The following is a 15,433-nucleotide window of genomic DNA, read 5'->3' as shown; positions in this document are numbered from 1 at the left end:
ACTAATCTGGAAAGTGGAGATTAAGAGGCAACCTCATTGCTCTCTGCAACTGCTTCAGAAGAAGTGAAGAAGAAGGTGCTCATCTTTTCTCCTTCTTATTAGTGACAGGATGTGTGATAATTGCTCAAAGCTGTTCAAGGGAGTTTCAGACTAGACATTAGATAAAGTTTATTTATTGAGAGGATAGTTAGACACTGAAATAGGCTTTGTAGACAGGTGTTCATTGCTCTGTGCCTGTTCATGTTTAAGAGGCATTTGGATAATGCTCTTACTGATATGTTTTAAATTTGTGGCAGTCACAAAGCAGTCCAACAGCTGGACTCAGTGATATTTACAGATCCCTTCCAAATGAAACTATTCTATTCTCTTCTGTTGTATTCAGTTCTGTTCTAAGTTATGATAAGAGAAAGAAATAAAATTTTGGGGATTCTTGAGGCTAAGCCTACTCTCATCTATGGAAATAAAGAATTTATGAAAATATGACTTAAAGATACTGGCATTAAAGAAGCTACAGTTTGGGTAATAAACCTCATAAGGAAAAAAAAAAGTGGAAATCAAGATAAGAAAGCATGACACATCCACTCAATGAATGTTATTCTGCCTTCTTAAATTGCTTTTAATTGATATACAGGTTTCTAAAATCTTCATGATAACCACGCTATGATCCATACATATTCTTCAGAATTGCAACCTGCTAGGCACTTTAGTGAAACAGGTTCCTCTCTCACGATCCAGCCATTTCCCTGGGCATTACATGCACCTTGAAATTCCAGTTCTTAAGAAAAAACTTCCTGCTTTCTCTCAGAGTTCTATATAGATGGTTTGGACATACAGCTCCTGAATTCCTCACATAACATCAGGGAAAGTTCCAGCATAATCCTGGAATAACAACAGTGCTCCTCTTTTGCCCCATGTTTTAAATATGGTCCAGACCAATGGAGGCTGGACTCCTGTTTCTGCCCTGACTGTAACTATGTGGGATATTCTCCATGGAAATACATTTTGCTTCTCTTGATTCTGACCAGCTAGAGCTTGACTAAGAATAGGAGTCACAGGGCAAGAGGCAGGGCTGTCATTTGACAGAAAGCAGTGGCAGGGAGATATGGACAAGAAATTTTGCTATTTTTTTGTAGGTTTTGTTTTGCAGCATCTTTGGGTAGAAGCAAATATAATACAAAGAGAAAACACCAGAAACTTGTGCCTTCTGCTTTCGCAGGTTTTAGGACTTTTAATAGTAGTAAAGATTGGGGATTTTGTTTGTCTGCTCTTTCTCAGAATGTTTCTTGGAGCTCATGTTCTAGAGAAGGGTGCTCTTTCCTGGGATATGCCACATGGAGCATGTTCCTAGGATCTGTACAGTGTGTGCTCTATTTCGCTTCTAGCCTGCACAGTTAGGCCTGAACTTCAGCGTTGGTTGCTGGAAACTACGTACTGGTAGTAATACTGTCACATGCTGTGGTGCTGAAGTAGTGCAAAGGGATGGGGTGTGGGGTTGAGGTCACTTCACATGGCTTCCTCTCTGCCCCTCATTACCCCTCATGTTTTTTCCCAGCTCCAGCATGAGCTCCCCTGCCAGGAACTGCTCCTGCATGACTGCCCCACAGGCTGCAGCTTCCTCCAGGGCACACTGCCATGCTGTGGCATGCTGTGGTGTTTGGAGCACCTCCTCCACTCTCCCTTTTCTGACCTTGCTGGCTGTAGAGTTGTTTTTTCTCCTCTCTCACACTGCAGCACACGTTTTACCCTCTGTTAAATACACTTTCCCAGAGGCACTGCCATCTTGGTTGTCAGACTCAGCTGAGTGCTGTGGTGCAGCCATTGGAGCCAGCAGGAATCAGCCGTATCCAGCACTGGGCAGCCCCAGCCTCACTTCGCAGAGGGGCCTTGCAGCCCCAGTCCACATACCCTCACATACCCCAAACCCAAATGAGGATGACAGGAATCTATCTAGATGGAGGAACTTAAAATTTACTCTGTATTTTTTGATAGTGTTAATGGAAAGAGGATGAAGTCTAATTTAGACATGCTGCATTAGACTTAAAAGATAACTATAGTCCCTGCAGAGGAAGAGGCGTCTGTGACTCAGAGGTCTCCGTAATCAAGTTTTCCAACACGGATACCCATTTTTTTGTGACTTTGCATGATCCTCAGGTGTATGTGTGTCAGGCAGATTGAACTAGCTGTCCTTTGAGCAAGTACCTTAAAGTTTATGTAAGACTATGGCTAAGTTAGGCAACTAGATTAAATGGACTGCTTTTTTCTTAAGTGGCATTTTAGTAATTGGGATGTGTAGCTGCTGGGAAGTCACAGTGAGATGCATCACCACAAAGAGGGCTTCTACTCCTCCATAATACCCCTCTCTCTGTATTGGAAAGATATGGATTTGACATATAGCGATTTTTGTTCAATGAATAAAGAACTGGTTCTGAGATCATGTCCAAAGAGTGGTAGTCAGTGGCTCAATATGTGAATGGAGACCAGTGATGAGTGGTGTCCCCCAGGGATCAGTACTGATACTCTCTAACATCTTCATCAATGATATTGATGGTGGGATTCAGTGCACACTAAGTGAGTTTGCAGATTACACCCACCTGTGGGGTGCAGTCAGCACACCTGGAAGACAGGAGGCCATCCAGAGAGACCTAGACAGGATGGAGCAGTGGGCTCAGCCGAACTTCATGAGGTTCAACAGCCAAGTGCAAGATCTTGCACCTGTGTGATAGCAACCCCCGCTACCAACAGAAGCTGGGGATGAAAGGATTGAGTGCTGCCCTGTGAAAATGGAAAGCTGGACATGAGCCAGCAATGTACCCTCACAGCCCAGAAAGCCAAACGTATCAAAAGAACCATGGTTAGCAGGTCAAGGGAGGTGATCCTGCCCCTCTACTGTGCACTGGTGAAATATCTCTGGGAGTGCTGCGTCCAGATATAATCATGTTAAAGGGTAGGAAAATATAATGTAAAAGGAGACATAAGTTGATTTGTGTAAAAGGCTAGGAAGAGCAGTGGAAATGTCACAAAGCTACTTAATCAGAGGAAAAAGGCTAAAAAGCTATGTGATTTGAGTAGCACTTAAAATCAAACAATGAAGAGAAAGCTTTTTAACAAATAAGTAATTTCTGTGTGTTGTCACTCAGTGTAGTGATAGGGGTTACAATAAGGGTGACCACATTCAGGAAACACAATCATACAACTTTGAGAAACTGGTGACTGGCTACTGTAGAAGAACAAAACTCTAAGGTGCTACTTATGTTACACTGTATTAACGTGACTGAAGAAGAAGGTGTACTAAGCTTTGAAAAGTTCTGTACTGACAAATAATTTTATTATTATTATTATTATTTTTAAATTTATTTTATGTGAGAACTGTTAGTTTTTGTTGCACTCATGAGCATTCATTCCCATTTATTCAGCCTCATAACTTATAATGAAGAATTGAGAATTTAAGGTCAATTCGTCATTTTTAATAACAGCAAACAATATTGTTAAGAATGCAATCATATTTTCAGTCATATTTTCAGTCATTTTTCACTCAAACATGTATTTGTTGTAAACAGTCAGAACCTTAGTAAATGTTACAGAATTATGAAGCACTGCTTTCTACCTGATTGTTGTACTGATAGCTAATAGGTAGGATAAATTTGCTGTTTTGTTGTTTGTTTTTTTAAAAACTACATTTAAAAAAAGATTTAAAAAAGAATGTAATATGAAGAGGAAAGAAAAAAATAAAAAACAAACAATTGTATGTGTTCTGTAACTGCTGTGCTGGCATGTATATGTGACCCTTATCAATAATAATTGTTTACTAGTTCACAAGTCTTCTTCACTTTGGTCATTATTGTCTAATAAATATTTTAATTTGAAAACATGTTTTGAGAACAGCAACTAATTATGGTGTAGAATTTAGAATGAATGACTAAATGATGTGTATTATACAATCTGACCTACAGAAATCTTTAGAATAATATAATAATTTGCATACTTTACTTTTGCACAGTGTTTACGGCTGTCCTTTGGCAAAAAAACGAAAAACGCAAGATAAGCAACCTCAAGAACCTGCTCCCAAAAGAAAACCTTTTGTGGTTAAAGCAGACAACTCTTCTGTAGATGAGTGTTATGAAACTGATGGAACAGAGGAGATGGATGAAAAGGAAGAAGAAGAGGAAGAGGAGGACGAAGAAGAGGAGGAATATTCTGATGACAATGATGATCAAGGTGATGAGGAGGAGGATGATGAGGAGATAGATCGAGAAGAAGAAGAGGAGATTGAAGAGGAAGAAGAGGAGGATGAAGAGGAAGGTGAAGATGTGGAGGATGAAGAGGAGGAGGAAGAAGAGGAGGAGGAGGAAGAGGAGGAGGAGGAAGAACGTGGTAATAATCAGAGTATTAGTAAAAAGTAAACACTGTGTTTTCTGGGTTAATCTTTTAGTGTGGTGTGTGAGGATTTAGCTGTGCAATTCTCATTAAAGCTAATGGAAGTCATGCAGTTAAATCTCTCTGCTCCACACTGAAAATATATCCCACTGTGTTCTCTTAACATTTATTTTAATAAGTCTGTCTTCCGAATATTTTTTAATACACCAGCACTCACATTTCAAATGAGGAGGGTGGAGGTATGTTTGCAAAAAAATACTTGCATAAAATATAATTCTAGTTGTGGATTAATGCATGCATTTACCAGGATAATATTTACAAAGGTACAAGCAAAGCATCAGCTACAGCTGGATGCCTGTACTGATTGTTCACAAGTGTTTTTGCTGGATCTGCTTATATAATGTCAATGATTGCCCACATAAAAACTGTCACAAGTTTTCAGATGTTACTTTCTGAGCAAAAATGGGTCTCTTCCCTTTGAAAATTTTTCCCCATATTTCCCAGCCCCACCCTCTGCCAGGAAACTTTTCAGAATTAACTGTAACTATATACTTTGGTTCTTTGAGACTTGGATGCTGTGTACTTTAGTTGATTCTACTGAAACTACAGAGAGAGAAAGGTTTACATAGATAAAGTCCTTCTAAAATTTATATGTATTAGTTATGATACCTTGGCATAAATGCCCATTATATGCACAGGTCACTGGTAGTAACCAAATTAATGTAGTAGCAATGTGACTAACCAATTCAGCTTTCTCTTTTTTTTTGGGATTTTGGACTCTATATAACCAATATTTTCAGAATATATGATCAGTGTCCATTTACTCACGAGTCCATATGCTGATGACAGACATCATAATGCACTGGGGTGAAATTAAAGAATCATGCAAAAATTAATGAGCTATCTAAAAAATATTTTGTTCCCATTTCCAGGGAACACGTTTTTGGTTGGGTAGATTCACCTTTCTAACCAATAAAAATATAAGAAAAGCTTTCAGCACTCCTCAGTTGGATTCCTCTTAGGAACCAGGTATGAAAGTTGTATGACTTTTGTTTCAGCATTCTGTAAGGTCAGATCTTAAATCTCGTAGAAAGACTTTGGAAGTATTCTTTCCACTTGGGCAAGGTGGTGGCCAGTTGGGTGACTATAAGTATTTTCTAAGATATCTGAACTGTAGCATTTCCTCAATTACTTAAATTTGCAAACAGAATTGGAACATATATAACCAATCTTTAAAGTTACATGAGTTTGATGCAATAAGGAAGCCATTTCATTTTGCAGGGAACTCTGCTGGATGAGAAGCTTTGATAGATCAGTCTGATGTGCAACTGCTATTGCTGTCCTGATGGGCAGATGCAGGAAGTTGAGCAGTTTCTTGAAGAGATAATGGTTACTGAGCTTGTTTGTACTTAGGTTATGGTGCAACTGGTTTCAGCTATCATGAGAAATTCTGAATCTACACTATCAAAAATGTTATAAGGAATAAAAAGCAAAACTCAAGAGCTCAAAAACATTGCTTTTGGCAAGCCGGCAGACTTGATACTCAGCATATGAATACTATCATTATGGAACACAGTGGTTTACTTATTCCAACACAGTTATGCATGCAGTTAGCCATCCTAATCAACCAAAAGTGGCTGACGTTGCTTTTTGACTGCTTTCCTTCCATGTATAGTAGGCTGTGGTTAAGAATAGCAAGAATATTACAGAGGTGCCTATATTAGCTGCTTTGCATATTACTTGTAATTAAAACTCACACAGATCAAGTTTTTCTTAGGATCCCATATTATTCCTGTAATAACACATAAATTTGCTGATCTCTACATCTCTGTATATAAGTACTTTATGACAAATATTAGTCATTAGGAAGAAAGACTCATAAAATGTGAAAAATGATAATATAATTTTATAAGAAAAGTATTATAAGATCTTCTGAGAGTAAACATGGTCATCATTATATGGACAGACCTAGAGCAGAGCTAATCAGATAAAAGATAGAATTAGCATCAATTCATGAGGAAGATAATACGGGGTTCCTTGTAGCTTAAGGCTATAGCCTTATAGGCCGAAGGGTGTAATGAGTAACAGAGTTTGTTCTTGGTGAGGTATAGAAGCTAATTAATAAACCAGACGTTTTTAGGTATTTATTTCTTACTAATTTTGAAAGGGATCTTGATGTTTCACTTTCTTCTGCTCATAGCATACACAACACTGGTAGAATTTGGACTGTTGATTTTCCATGGAAATAAAGCATAAAGTTAGGGATTCTGAAAACACGTGGAACTGAATATGGCACTTTCCTTTATCTGTTGAGTACAGGGGAAAATTAGGTCTGTCGGTTCCAAAGTGAGTTGTCTGAATCAGTCACTGCTCAGTACAATGTAGATAGTGTAGTAAACTGTCATCCACCTTTTAAGAAACCATAGCAGGAAGTCTCAATGTATCCTACTGTTCCTTTGCCTAGAAACAAAATGCAGCATTGTGCAATAGACAGTAAGATACCTGCGCACTTCTCTTAAAAGTTTCTTTTACTTGTGCTACAGATTAAAGCAGTTCAGAAAATTATTGTCTAAGAGGAGAAAAGTAATTGAAAAGTATTGTCTGAGAAAAAAAGTTAAAATCTAATAATATAAGTGTTGGTGATAGAAGAACTCCATTAGTAAGTATAGGACTATGGAGCCAGCAAGTAAAGGGGGGGGGGGAAGGAAAGGTTTTTTACCATTTCATAGGCAAAATCCAGTCTTCTGTTAGAAAATGACTGATTCTTGGGAAACTCCACTGGCATCTTACTGCTCTTCATTTTAGTTAAAATAAAGTGAATTTTGATGAGATTCTCAGAGAACTTCAGGTAACGAAGGTGTAGAATTTTTCCTGAAAATACTTGGACTTTCACTGAAACCATCTCAAACTTTTTGAAAATCACATCTTTCTATCCTTGTCATTGAAAAACTAAAGAACTTGAAAAATAAGAAAATATCCTAAAGCAACAGTCCTACAAATCTCAAAATACCAAATTTTTTTTAATTATTATTATTAAAATCATCTTTTAGATGTGAGGCCCAAATTTTTTGCTCATATTTCTCTATATAATCCACCTAATCAAAATTAATCCTTAAAATTTTCTAGTGGTGGCCAACTTTCAGTGTCTTTCAGTTTCCATTAAATGTACTCAGTGTCTTTGCAAAACATCTGTATATCTGTGAACGACTTTTGGGAAGCCCTTATATTCAGCTCCACCACTAAAGGGAAGATGAATTTTTCCAATCCCTCATACTCAAGAAAAAAAGGGCAAACAGGTGTCCTTTTTTAAGATAGGCATATCTGTAAATTGTAATACAGATGGGAAATAAAAGTAAGAAAGAGTAAGAGAAAAGGTTGATTTTAGAGTGCCCCTTCTCTGTGATGGTAACTGTTGAAACTCTTTGGATTAAAATCTGTAAGGCACGTTTGATTTGCAAGGCAAACTGAAGTTCTTCCTCCTGAGATGAGCTCACTTCAGGTAGTTGGGTCCCAAAGACTGTTTCATAAAGCTTTTCTATTATAGAAAGAAATCTCCGCTGGAGGAGCTTCCGGAACAGATGTTCCAAGGCACCATTTAGCCCATATCATATGAAGACATTCAAGATGGCTTGTACTCCAGGTATTTCATAATCGACCAGGGACAGGAGGAGGCTTATTCTAGGTCTTATTCAGGCTTATTCTAGGTCTAGAGAAACTCGATTCATCAATCAAATCCATTTCATAAATGATACTACCAAAATGAATGCAGCTTACCAGGAAGTGAAGTGTTAGGATGTATTAATTTTTTAGACTCTCCCTTACATTTTCTAATCAACTCAAATTAGCTGGCATGTACAATATAGCAATATTTGGTACTGTACCTAATTTACCAGGTGAAATACAGATGTAAAAGTAGCTGTAAAACACAAGTAGTGTAAATTCAAGGAGATATAATAAAATTGATGTTTTTGTTTTTGTTTTTTTTTTTAATGAAGTCTAGCACAAGAAAGTAGGGAGAGATGGTGTAGCAGGTTTCATATTTTTTCAAATTATGGAATTAATTTTAACATTGTGGTAAAACGTTCTATTTTTCCTCTACTTGCATGAGCTAGACACAGACACACAGGCACTCATCATTTGAAATCCACTTATCAATGTTATTACTGTAGTTAATGCTTCCTCTGTCTTCCTGCTGCCTTCATCAGATTGCTTCTGCAGCACTCATGTATGTCCCTTCAAGCAAGGGGAGACACAAACACCAATCATGTGCTGAGGAAATTGTGGTAGTCTATAGCTTTCCAACTGTTCTTGCAACTGAAGACACTCGCCATCTTGATAAAATAAAGATGACAGCTCTGTATTGACAAGATAGCCTGTCAGCCTTCTAGTCATTAATCATTTAGTATCATTTAATAATTTAAACTATTGTCAGGAAAGTGGTCATCTGTTTAGTGGACATGATGTTCAGCATTAAACAGAACAGAGAGCTGGACTTATCATTTACCTCATAGGCAAAGCATCTAATAGAAGAAAATTGTAGCTTTAAGTGAAGAGGCCAGAAAGCATCATTTCACTGTTTGGAAAGATGTATCTGGATAGAAGTGCATTTTCCAGGGCCAAGGAAGAATTAGTAAATACCTACCAGCCTCGAGAGGGTAAGCAGATATTAACCATCTGCTAATAGAGTCTTGCTATATCATTTCATCTCCTTTATAAAAGAAGATAGCTTGTGCATAGGATGTCTCACAGATAACAATATAAAGAAGAAAAAAGAAAGAGTTGCAACTGAAAGTCATTTATCTTAGCTGTCATGTTGATTTTCTCTAAATAAGAAGTTAAAGTTGCTTTAATGATCTAGTTATGAAGCACACGAGCCTGGAAGTGCTTGGGTCAAGCCACCACATAAGACAATTTTTATTGATGTCTTCTTTCTCCATTGAAGATACAAATGTAGACTAGAAGTTCTGATGTTTAGCAGTTTATATTATTTCATGTGGAGACACAGGGACTAGATGTTTTCTCTGAAAATTTTGATTGGAAATAATGTGATTAAGAGATTTGGAACAGATAGCTCAGAGCTGAAAAGTAGGTAATGCCAGTGCTTGTGGAAAAGGTTTGAATCTATTTATTTTAGTTCTTGTATATTTGCAGTTGTTTGTCTGGTGGATTGCTGTGGTTGGCTGCTATGCTAGTACGGTAAATTTTGCTTGTTGCTCTGTTGCTCTGTTCAAGGTGTTTACTCTTTGCTGTTGATAGGAGAGTATGATTGGTTAAAGTCATTATTTAAGTGTTATTTTTACTTCTCTTAAGTGATATAGGGCCTGTGACTGAACTTGTTACATGAGGATAAATAAAGAATAAACTCAGACCTTTTAGCAGTCAGTCCATTTCCATGAAAGTTGAAAGTTAGGAATGTACTTTAGTTCTTTTCTGATATGGGGGTTTGCATATTTAGCTCCTTTCTTTACAAATAAAAGGCCTTAAATGAGATGTGAACTTTCTGATCCTTCAAGAGCAAATGATTAAATTATAGCTTTATGCAATGTAGGAAAATCATTCAGCTTTGATGAGACAGATTACAGATCTATATCATACACAACTTCTGTTGACATAAGCAGAAATTCTGTAAAAGGACACTGAGATACGTAGGGAGTTTGAACTAAAGACTGTGGTAAGAGCATCACACTAAACATTCAGCAGCGCATCTGATTTTAATGCTATTTTTTTCTGAATTTATTTTGCTTGTGCATGGGGTTGCTTACTTGTATTTTTAATTCATTGACTCTTTCCTTCATTGTTACCTTAATTTGAGTTGTTGTGACTATTGTAATGTCATTTCAAGGCTTATATGTGACTGAACCTTTATCTAATCTTGCTAGAGAAGTTGATCTGTAAAGGAACCATTTACCTCAGCAGTTCTGCTTAGGTTTCTCAAATATTACAGTCCTCAAGAAGAGGCTGCATAGAGGCTAACTTTTCTGTATCTCTCTTAAATCTTTCTGTCTGCAAATAAATGCAGAGTGGATCCTTGACTTCCCCTCTTTCATTGTTATCTGGCAGGATGATGTAGTAAAATTAATTATTTCTGAAATTAGATGGATTGGAGAAGAGATTCAGAGTGAAAAGTACTATAGCCTTAGAACTGTATTTCTGGTCTTTCTACATAAACAGTCAATCTCCAATGATCTTTTATTTTTGGCACAACTGTGCCAAGAGGCTAGTTGCTTGTGCAATTTATTTCTTTTAAGAACCAATAGTGTACTCAGTATGGATGGTCTTTGCATTCATATCTGCAAACAAAATCATCTGATGTTGCTGTATAAAGTCTTACATCTGAGACATAGCACTTTGGGAAACATACCCACAGGTTGTGCAAAAATGAATTCTTTATGTTCTCTTTGAAATCCTTTGCCCTTTACAGTGCTGCTTCAAAGATACCATTTTCCAGACTGTACTACATCTCAGAATACAGACCCCTGTACAAATCCTTCCTGATACTGCAGATGTAAGGATTCTTAAAAAATGTTTCATTTGGTCAGTGTTGTAGGTTTCTGTTTACCTAAACACTCTTGTGTTTAGATTGTAGCACTGAAGACAGATTTTAATCATTGTAGTCATTCATAGTTCCTGCCGGACTGACAATATTTGTCCAAGGAGTGAACACAAGGGGTAATTTTTCACACTGAAAAGTAGAGAACCTCATTTGGTTGTTGTAGGGGTAAATTTTCCACTATAACATGTCCTTCAGGAGATAAAAAATTGAAATAAAAGTCCATACTGGATTGATTATTTCTTTTGATGCGTATTATCTATTCTCATGAATAAATTTTGCAGTCCTGGCAAATTCCTCCTGTCACAGAAATTTTGTTAAACTGAAAAATATAAACATACCAAAAGACACTCTTACAAACAAAAAGTTTTGATGTGTTACAAACATATGTATGTAATTTCATCCAAGCACCAGGAAGCCCATCAGGAATCATTTATTTACTGTGCAGGTGATGAGGCACTGGAATAGATTGCCCAGAGAGGGCGTGAATTCTCCATGGAGATCTTCAAAAGACTCTTGGACACTATGTTTTGGATGTCACTGCTTGAGCAGCGTTTAGACCAGCTAGATCCAGAGGTCCCTTAAAAACTCAATCAGTCTATGATTCTTTGAGTTGTGAAGCATTTATTTTCCATTTTACAGGTTTCTAGATATTTCAGAACTTGTTCGTCATCTGTGCCACAGATGACATAGTCCTTTTATATAAAGGGAGATACCTCTCTGATTTAATTTATTCTACGGATTGTCTGAGAGGAAACTGTTGGAGCTACAATTAGCTAGCTGGACAGAAAGGATGATCAAGTTAGGAGAAGGCGATGAGGGCTAATGTGGAGAAAGAAGCCACCTGAAGTACTTCGATAAAGAATGTAAAATAATAATCAGGGAAGGCCAAAGATGTGGTGGTGGAGTTTTTCACTGTTATTATTATAATCCTCAGAATTATTTGGAACAGAAATTTCATACAGAAAGTGCTGAAAGTAGTCAGTCAGTAATATTAAGTATATCAAGTATCCATAATGCCAGAGTTACTGGATTTTTTTTTATCATGTTATTTCCAAGGAATCCATGGCAGATACTATATGCTCTGTGCACTAAATATTCCTGTTTTAAAAGAAATTTGCATTGGCTCTACAAGAAAAAAGTTGTGCTAGCTAACAGAATGACAGTTCTTAATGTGAGTTTAGATAAATTTATAAATTTTATAAATTTTAGCTATTTATTAGATAAATAGCTATTTTATCCCAAAAGCTTAGTTTTGCAGGCTATATTGTTAATAGGGAGAGTCAGTAATAGTCTTGTTGTGACACCAGAGAAACTTCATGGGAGATCTGCATTTACAATTAAAAAGAAGAGAAAAGCAAGAAATCATGTCTACATTTTTTTCCTTGTTAGATGGATAAATGAAAGTAACAGTTGTGAACACGAGTACAGATATAGCACGAGTCTGATGGACTGAGATAAGCTCAGGCACCTGAGCTGAGTGTGAGAAGTGAAATGGGAGTTCAACACTACGTTTTCTTCTTTTCCAACACAGAAAGTTAGCAATTAAACCAGAGACTGCTTTGTATAAGCATTGCTCTTAAGCACTCTGCTGCACCTCTGTCACACCTCCAAAAAAATTTTCAAGAACTGCAGCAAACCAAAGAAGGTTGTACTTCTGGGAAAGCAGGACATTATGTATTTCTTTCTTGCTCCAGGAATACTCTAACCATATTATGAATTGACTGCTTAACATACAAAAACAGTCCTGGGAGCAGAAATCAGAAACAACATTTTTCCCTTGTAGGTGAGTGCCCTTGTATACTAAGTACAGTGAAAGCAGTACATTTTTGCATGACCCAAATAACTTGAAAGTTGTATAGTTCTCTTGTGTTTTCTGCTTCCTAGTCAGTTTGCATCCAGTCTTTTAATATGGTGACTAGCATACTTTTTTAGTGAATTTGATACTGAACCCATTCAAAGTAGGAGAGCTTTTACTCTTAGTTTTCTGTTCCTTAATAAACATACTACTAAGCTGTTTTTGTTTTTTTTCTGTTTGTTTGTTTGTTTTTCTGTGAGATCAAGGGGGGTTGAGCAAGGGAAGGAAGGAAGGAAACAGTTCTTCCTTCAACTATAACTTAAAGGAAGCCAATCAAATCAACAGCTTACAATAAAGTCTTATTCTGTCTGCTGTGTATTAGACAAATTGGGTTTCTATGGGAACTTGTGTATGAAAATGGCCAGTATCTAGAATTCTTCAAGGTTTAAATGGACATAGGTGCAGAGTTTCTTAAGATTGGAGATATTTGGAGAGAATTAGAAGCAGAGCCTTCAACAGTTGATATGTATTTGCGATGTTTGGGTTTAGAGTTCAGGTGTGTCCTAGGTTTGAATTTAGAAGTAGTTGTATCACCAAGAGAAATGGAAATGTGACTATTCCTATACAAGTCACATGAGAATTTCCATTTGAAAATGGTGTAGAAATCTCTGCTACTATTCACAATAATTTGTTTTTGTTAAGCGATTCCAGCTGGAATGCCAATTAAATAGAATGATGAGACGTATTGCTCCAAAAGCCAGAGGATATTCTACCGCAGAAACAGAAAGAAAAAAAATCCAAGTGTAAAAGGAAGTAAAGGACTTATGCAGGAAAAAAGGATTGCAGGAAAGCATAAATAAATTATTAGGCAACTCGCATGGGAATACAGTGGAGAGTAAGTGAAATATGTTAACATTCCTTCCTGGAACAGAAAGAAATGAGGAAGACATGAAAGCAGCAATCTAGATTCTGCACTGTGCAGAATAATTAAAATAACAGTGCAAAAGCTTTAAGAAACATGGGTCATTTTACAATAGAGTTGATCAGGGTTAGACAAAATATCCACACTCACATGAAATGCATTCTATTCTGTTGTTATGTTTTTGCTTCCATTTTTCTATAGTTCATGATGTGATGTAATGTAACATCCATTGTAGTAGTGTGACTTCATACCGTACTGATAACATTTTATATTATTGATATTGGTAGAATTACAACAAGAGAAATGCAGTACATTTTTAAAAGAATATAAAATAAGTGTTGATTCTCTGAGACTATTTATCACATGGAAAACTGAGATTATTCAACTTGACTTGATCTTTGGAACAGTGATGAACCAAAATGAGTAATTATTTAGAAATAGTCAACTAAAAGAAATAATAATGTTAGGAGTAGTGTGGAGCTGCATCAAGGGAGGATCAGGTTGGGTTCTAGGAAAAGGTTCTTCACCTGATAGTGATTGGGCAGGAACAGGTTTGCTAGGGCAGTGATCATGGCCCCAAGCTGCCAGAGTTCAAGAAGCTTTTGGACAGTGCTCTCAGACATAGAGTCTGTTTTTGTAGTTGTCCTGTGTGGAACCACGAGCTGGACTTGATGGTCTTGTGAGTCCCTTTCAACTTGGGTATTCTATGATTCTGTGGTGACCAAAGAGAAGATAACTGTCCTTTGAAAATATGTGTTTTGCTTGATATTTGCATGTTGCAAATCACTAAGAAAGCAGGCAGTGTGGAAATAGTGTACACAATTTGAGTTTTATGAAAGTACTTGATGTAGTTTCATTTAATAAATCATTTGGAAATCAGAAAACATAATACAACACCAGTATAGAGTCACAAAATAGTCTAGATTCGAAAATAATTTCAGGATTATCAAGTCCAACCATCAGCCTGAGCGCCTGAGTCCCATCTCTAAACCATGTCCCATGCTTCGTCATTTATGACAGAAGGAAAAAATTCACATTGAATAAATTAATTCCATTGGTTCTTAAGTAGCTCAGATACTTCAGTGTGCATTCAAGTTAATGAGACTGAAAATAATCATACAAGATATAATTGAGAGGGAGCAGTGTGTTGGGGGAATTCAATATGGTTCACCTGGTGAATCCTTGGAGACAAAAAAAGTAATTTCAGTCAGAATTGACTCTGATCTCATGTACCTTACTTTCATGTGTGAACTCCAGTTAGACAGTTCCTGCACTGTTCCTTGAGTCCAGACTCAGACTCAGGATTTAGTTTTGTGCAGATTGTCTCTCTGCAGATTTTCTGTGTGTGTGTTTTCTTGAAAACCAACTACTGTGGTTATTTGTTACTTTGACTGATCCACTTTGAAGTTTGTCATTTCTATGCAGCCAGCTGAAGTAGGAGTTCCAGCAGAGAAGTCATGCACTGAGATTGCACTGCTCTAGTCTATGAAACCACTGCTATTGTAGCTCGAAGGTATGTCTTTAGTTAGAAATTTATACAGATTTATGTAAATATGTAGATGGTTGCATTTTTCCAACAGAAGTTTTCTTTTTATGAGAGACAATCTTTCATCATCAGGACACATATTCCAGTGCAGATCTGAACAGCAGTAGGAAATTTCTCATGAAAGAGCAAGTGGCGATTTCTAAGTTGATAGTTCATTTTCTACGTCGACTGTTTTTTTAAGGTGGGAAGACAGTTGGAACAACTTAACTAGAAAAATCCTTGCAGATACAGTAGCAACAGAAA

The 15,433-nt window shown here is 36.9% G+C and overlaps 1 protein-coding gene across 6 annotated transcripts in view; it reads left to right on the top strand.

Annotated features, from left to right (window-relative positions):
* The window catches only part of MYT1L (myelin transcription factor 1 like), a 300,604-nt gene that overhangs the window by 200,148 nt on the left and 85,023 nt on the right, over window positions 1-15,433 (top strand). For 5 of the 6 annotated variants that reach the window (XM_090136335.1, XM_090136340.1, XM_090136339.1 and 2 more), the window contains one exon: window positions 3,998-4,371. In XM_090136335.1, coding sequence (XP_089992461.1) covers window positions 3,998-4,371 — 374 coding nt within the window. The remainder of the gene's footprint in view (window positions 1-3,997; window positions 4,372-15,433) is intronic. The other variant, XM_090136341.1, reaches the window with a different exon arrangement.

Source organism: Phasianus colchicus, chromosome 2 (assembly GCF_987193195.1).
Source record: "Phasianus colchicus chromosome 2, bPhaCol1.hap1.1, whole genome shotgun sequence".
Classification (NCBI taxonomy): Eukaryota; Metazoa; Chordata; class Aves; order Galliformes; family Phasianidae; genus Phasianus; species Phasianus colchicus.
This window is presented reverse-complemented; position numbering and strand designations above follow the sequence as displayed.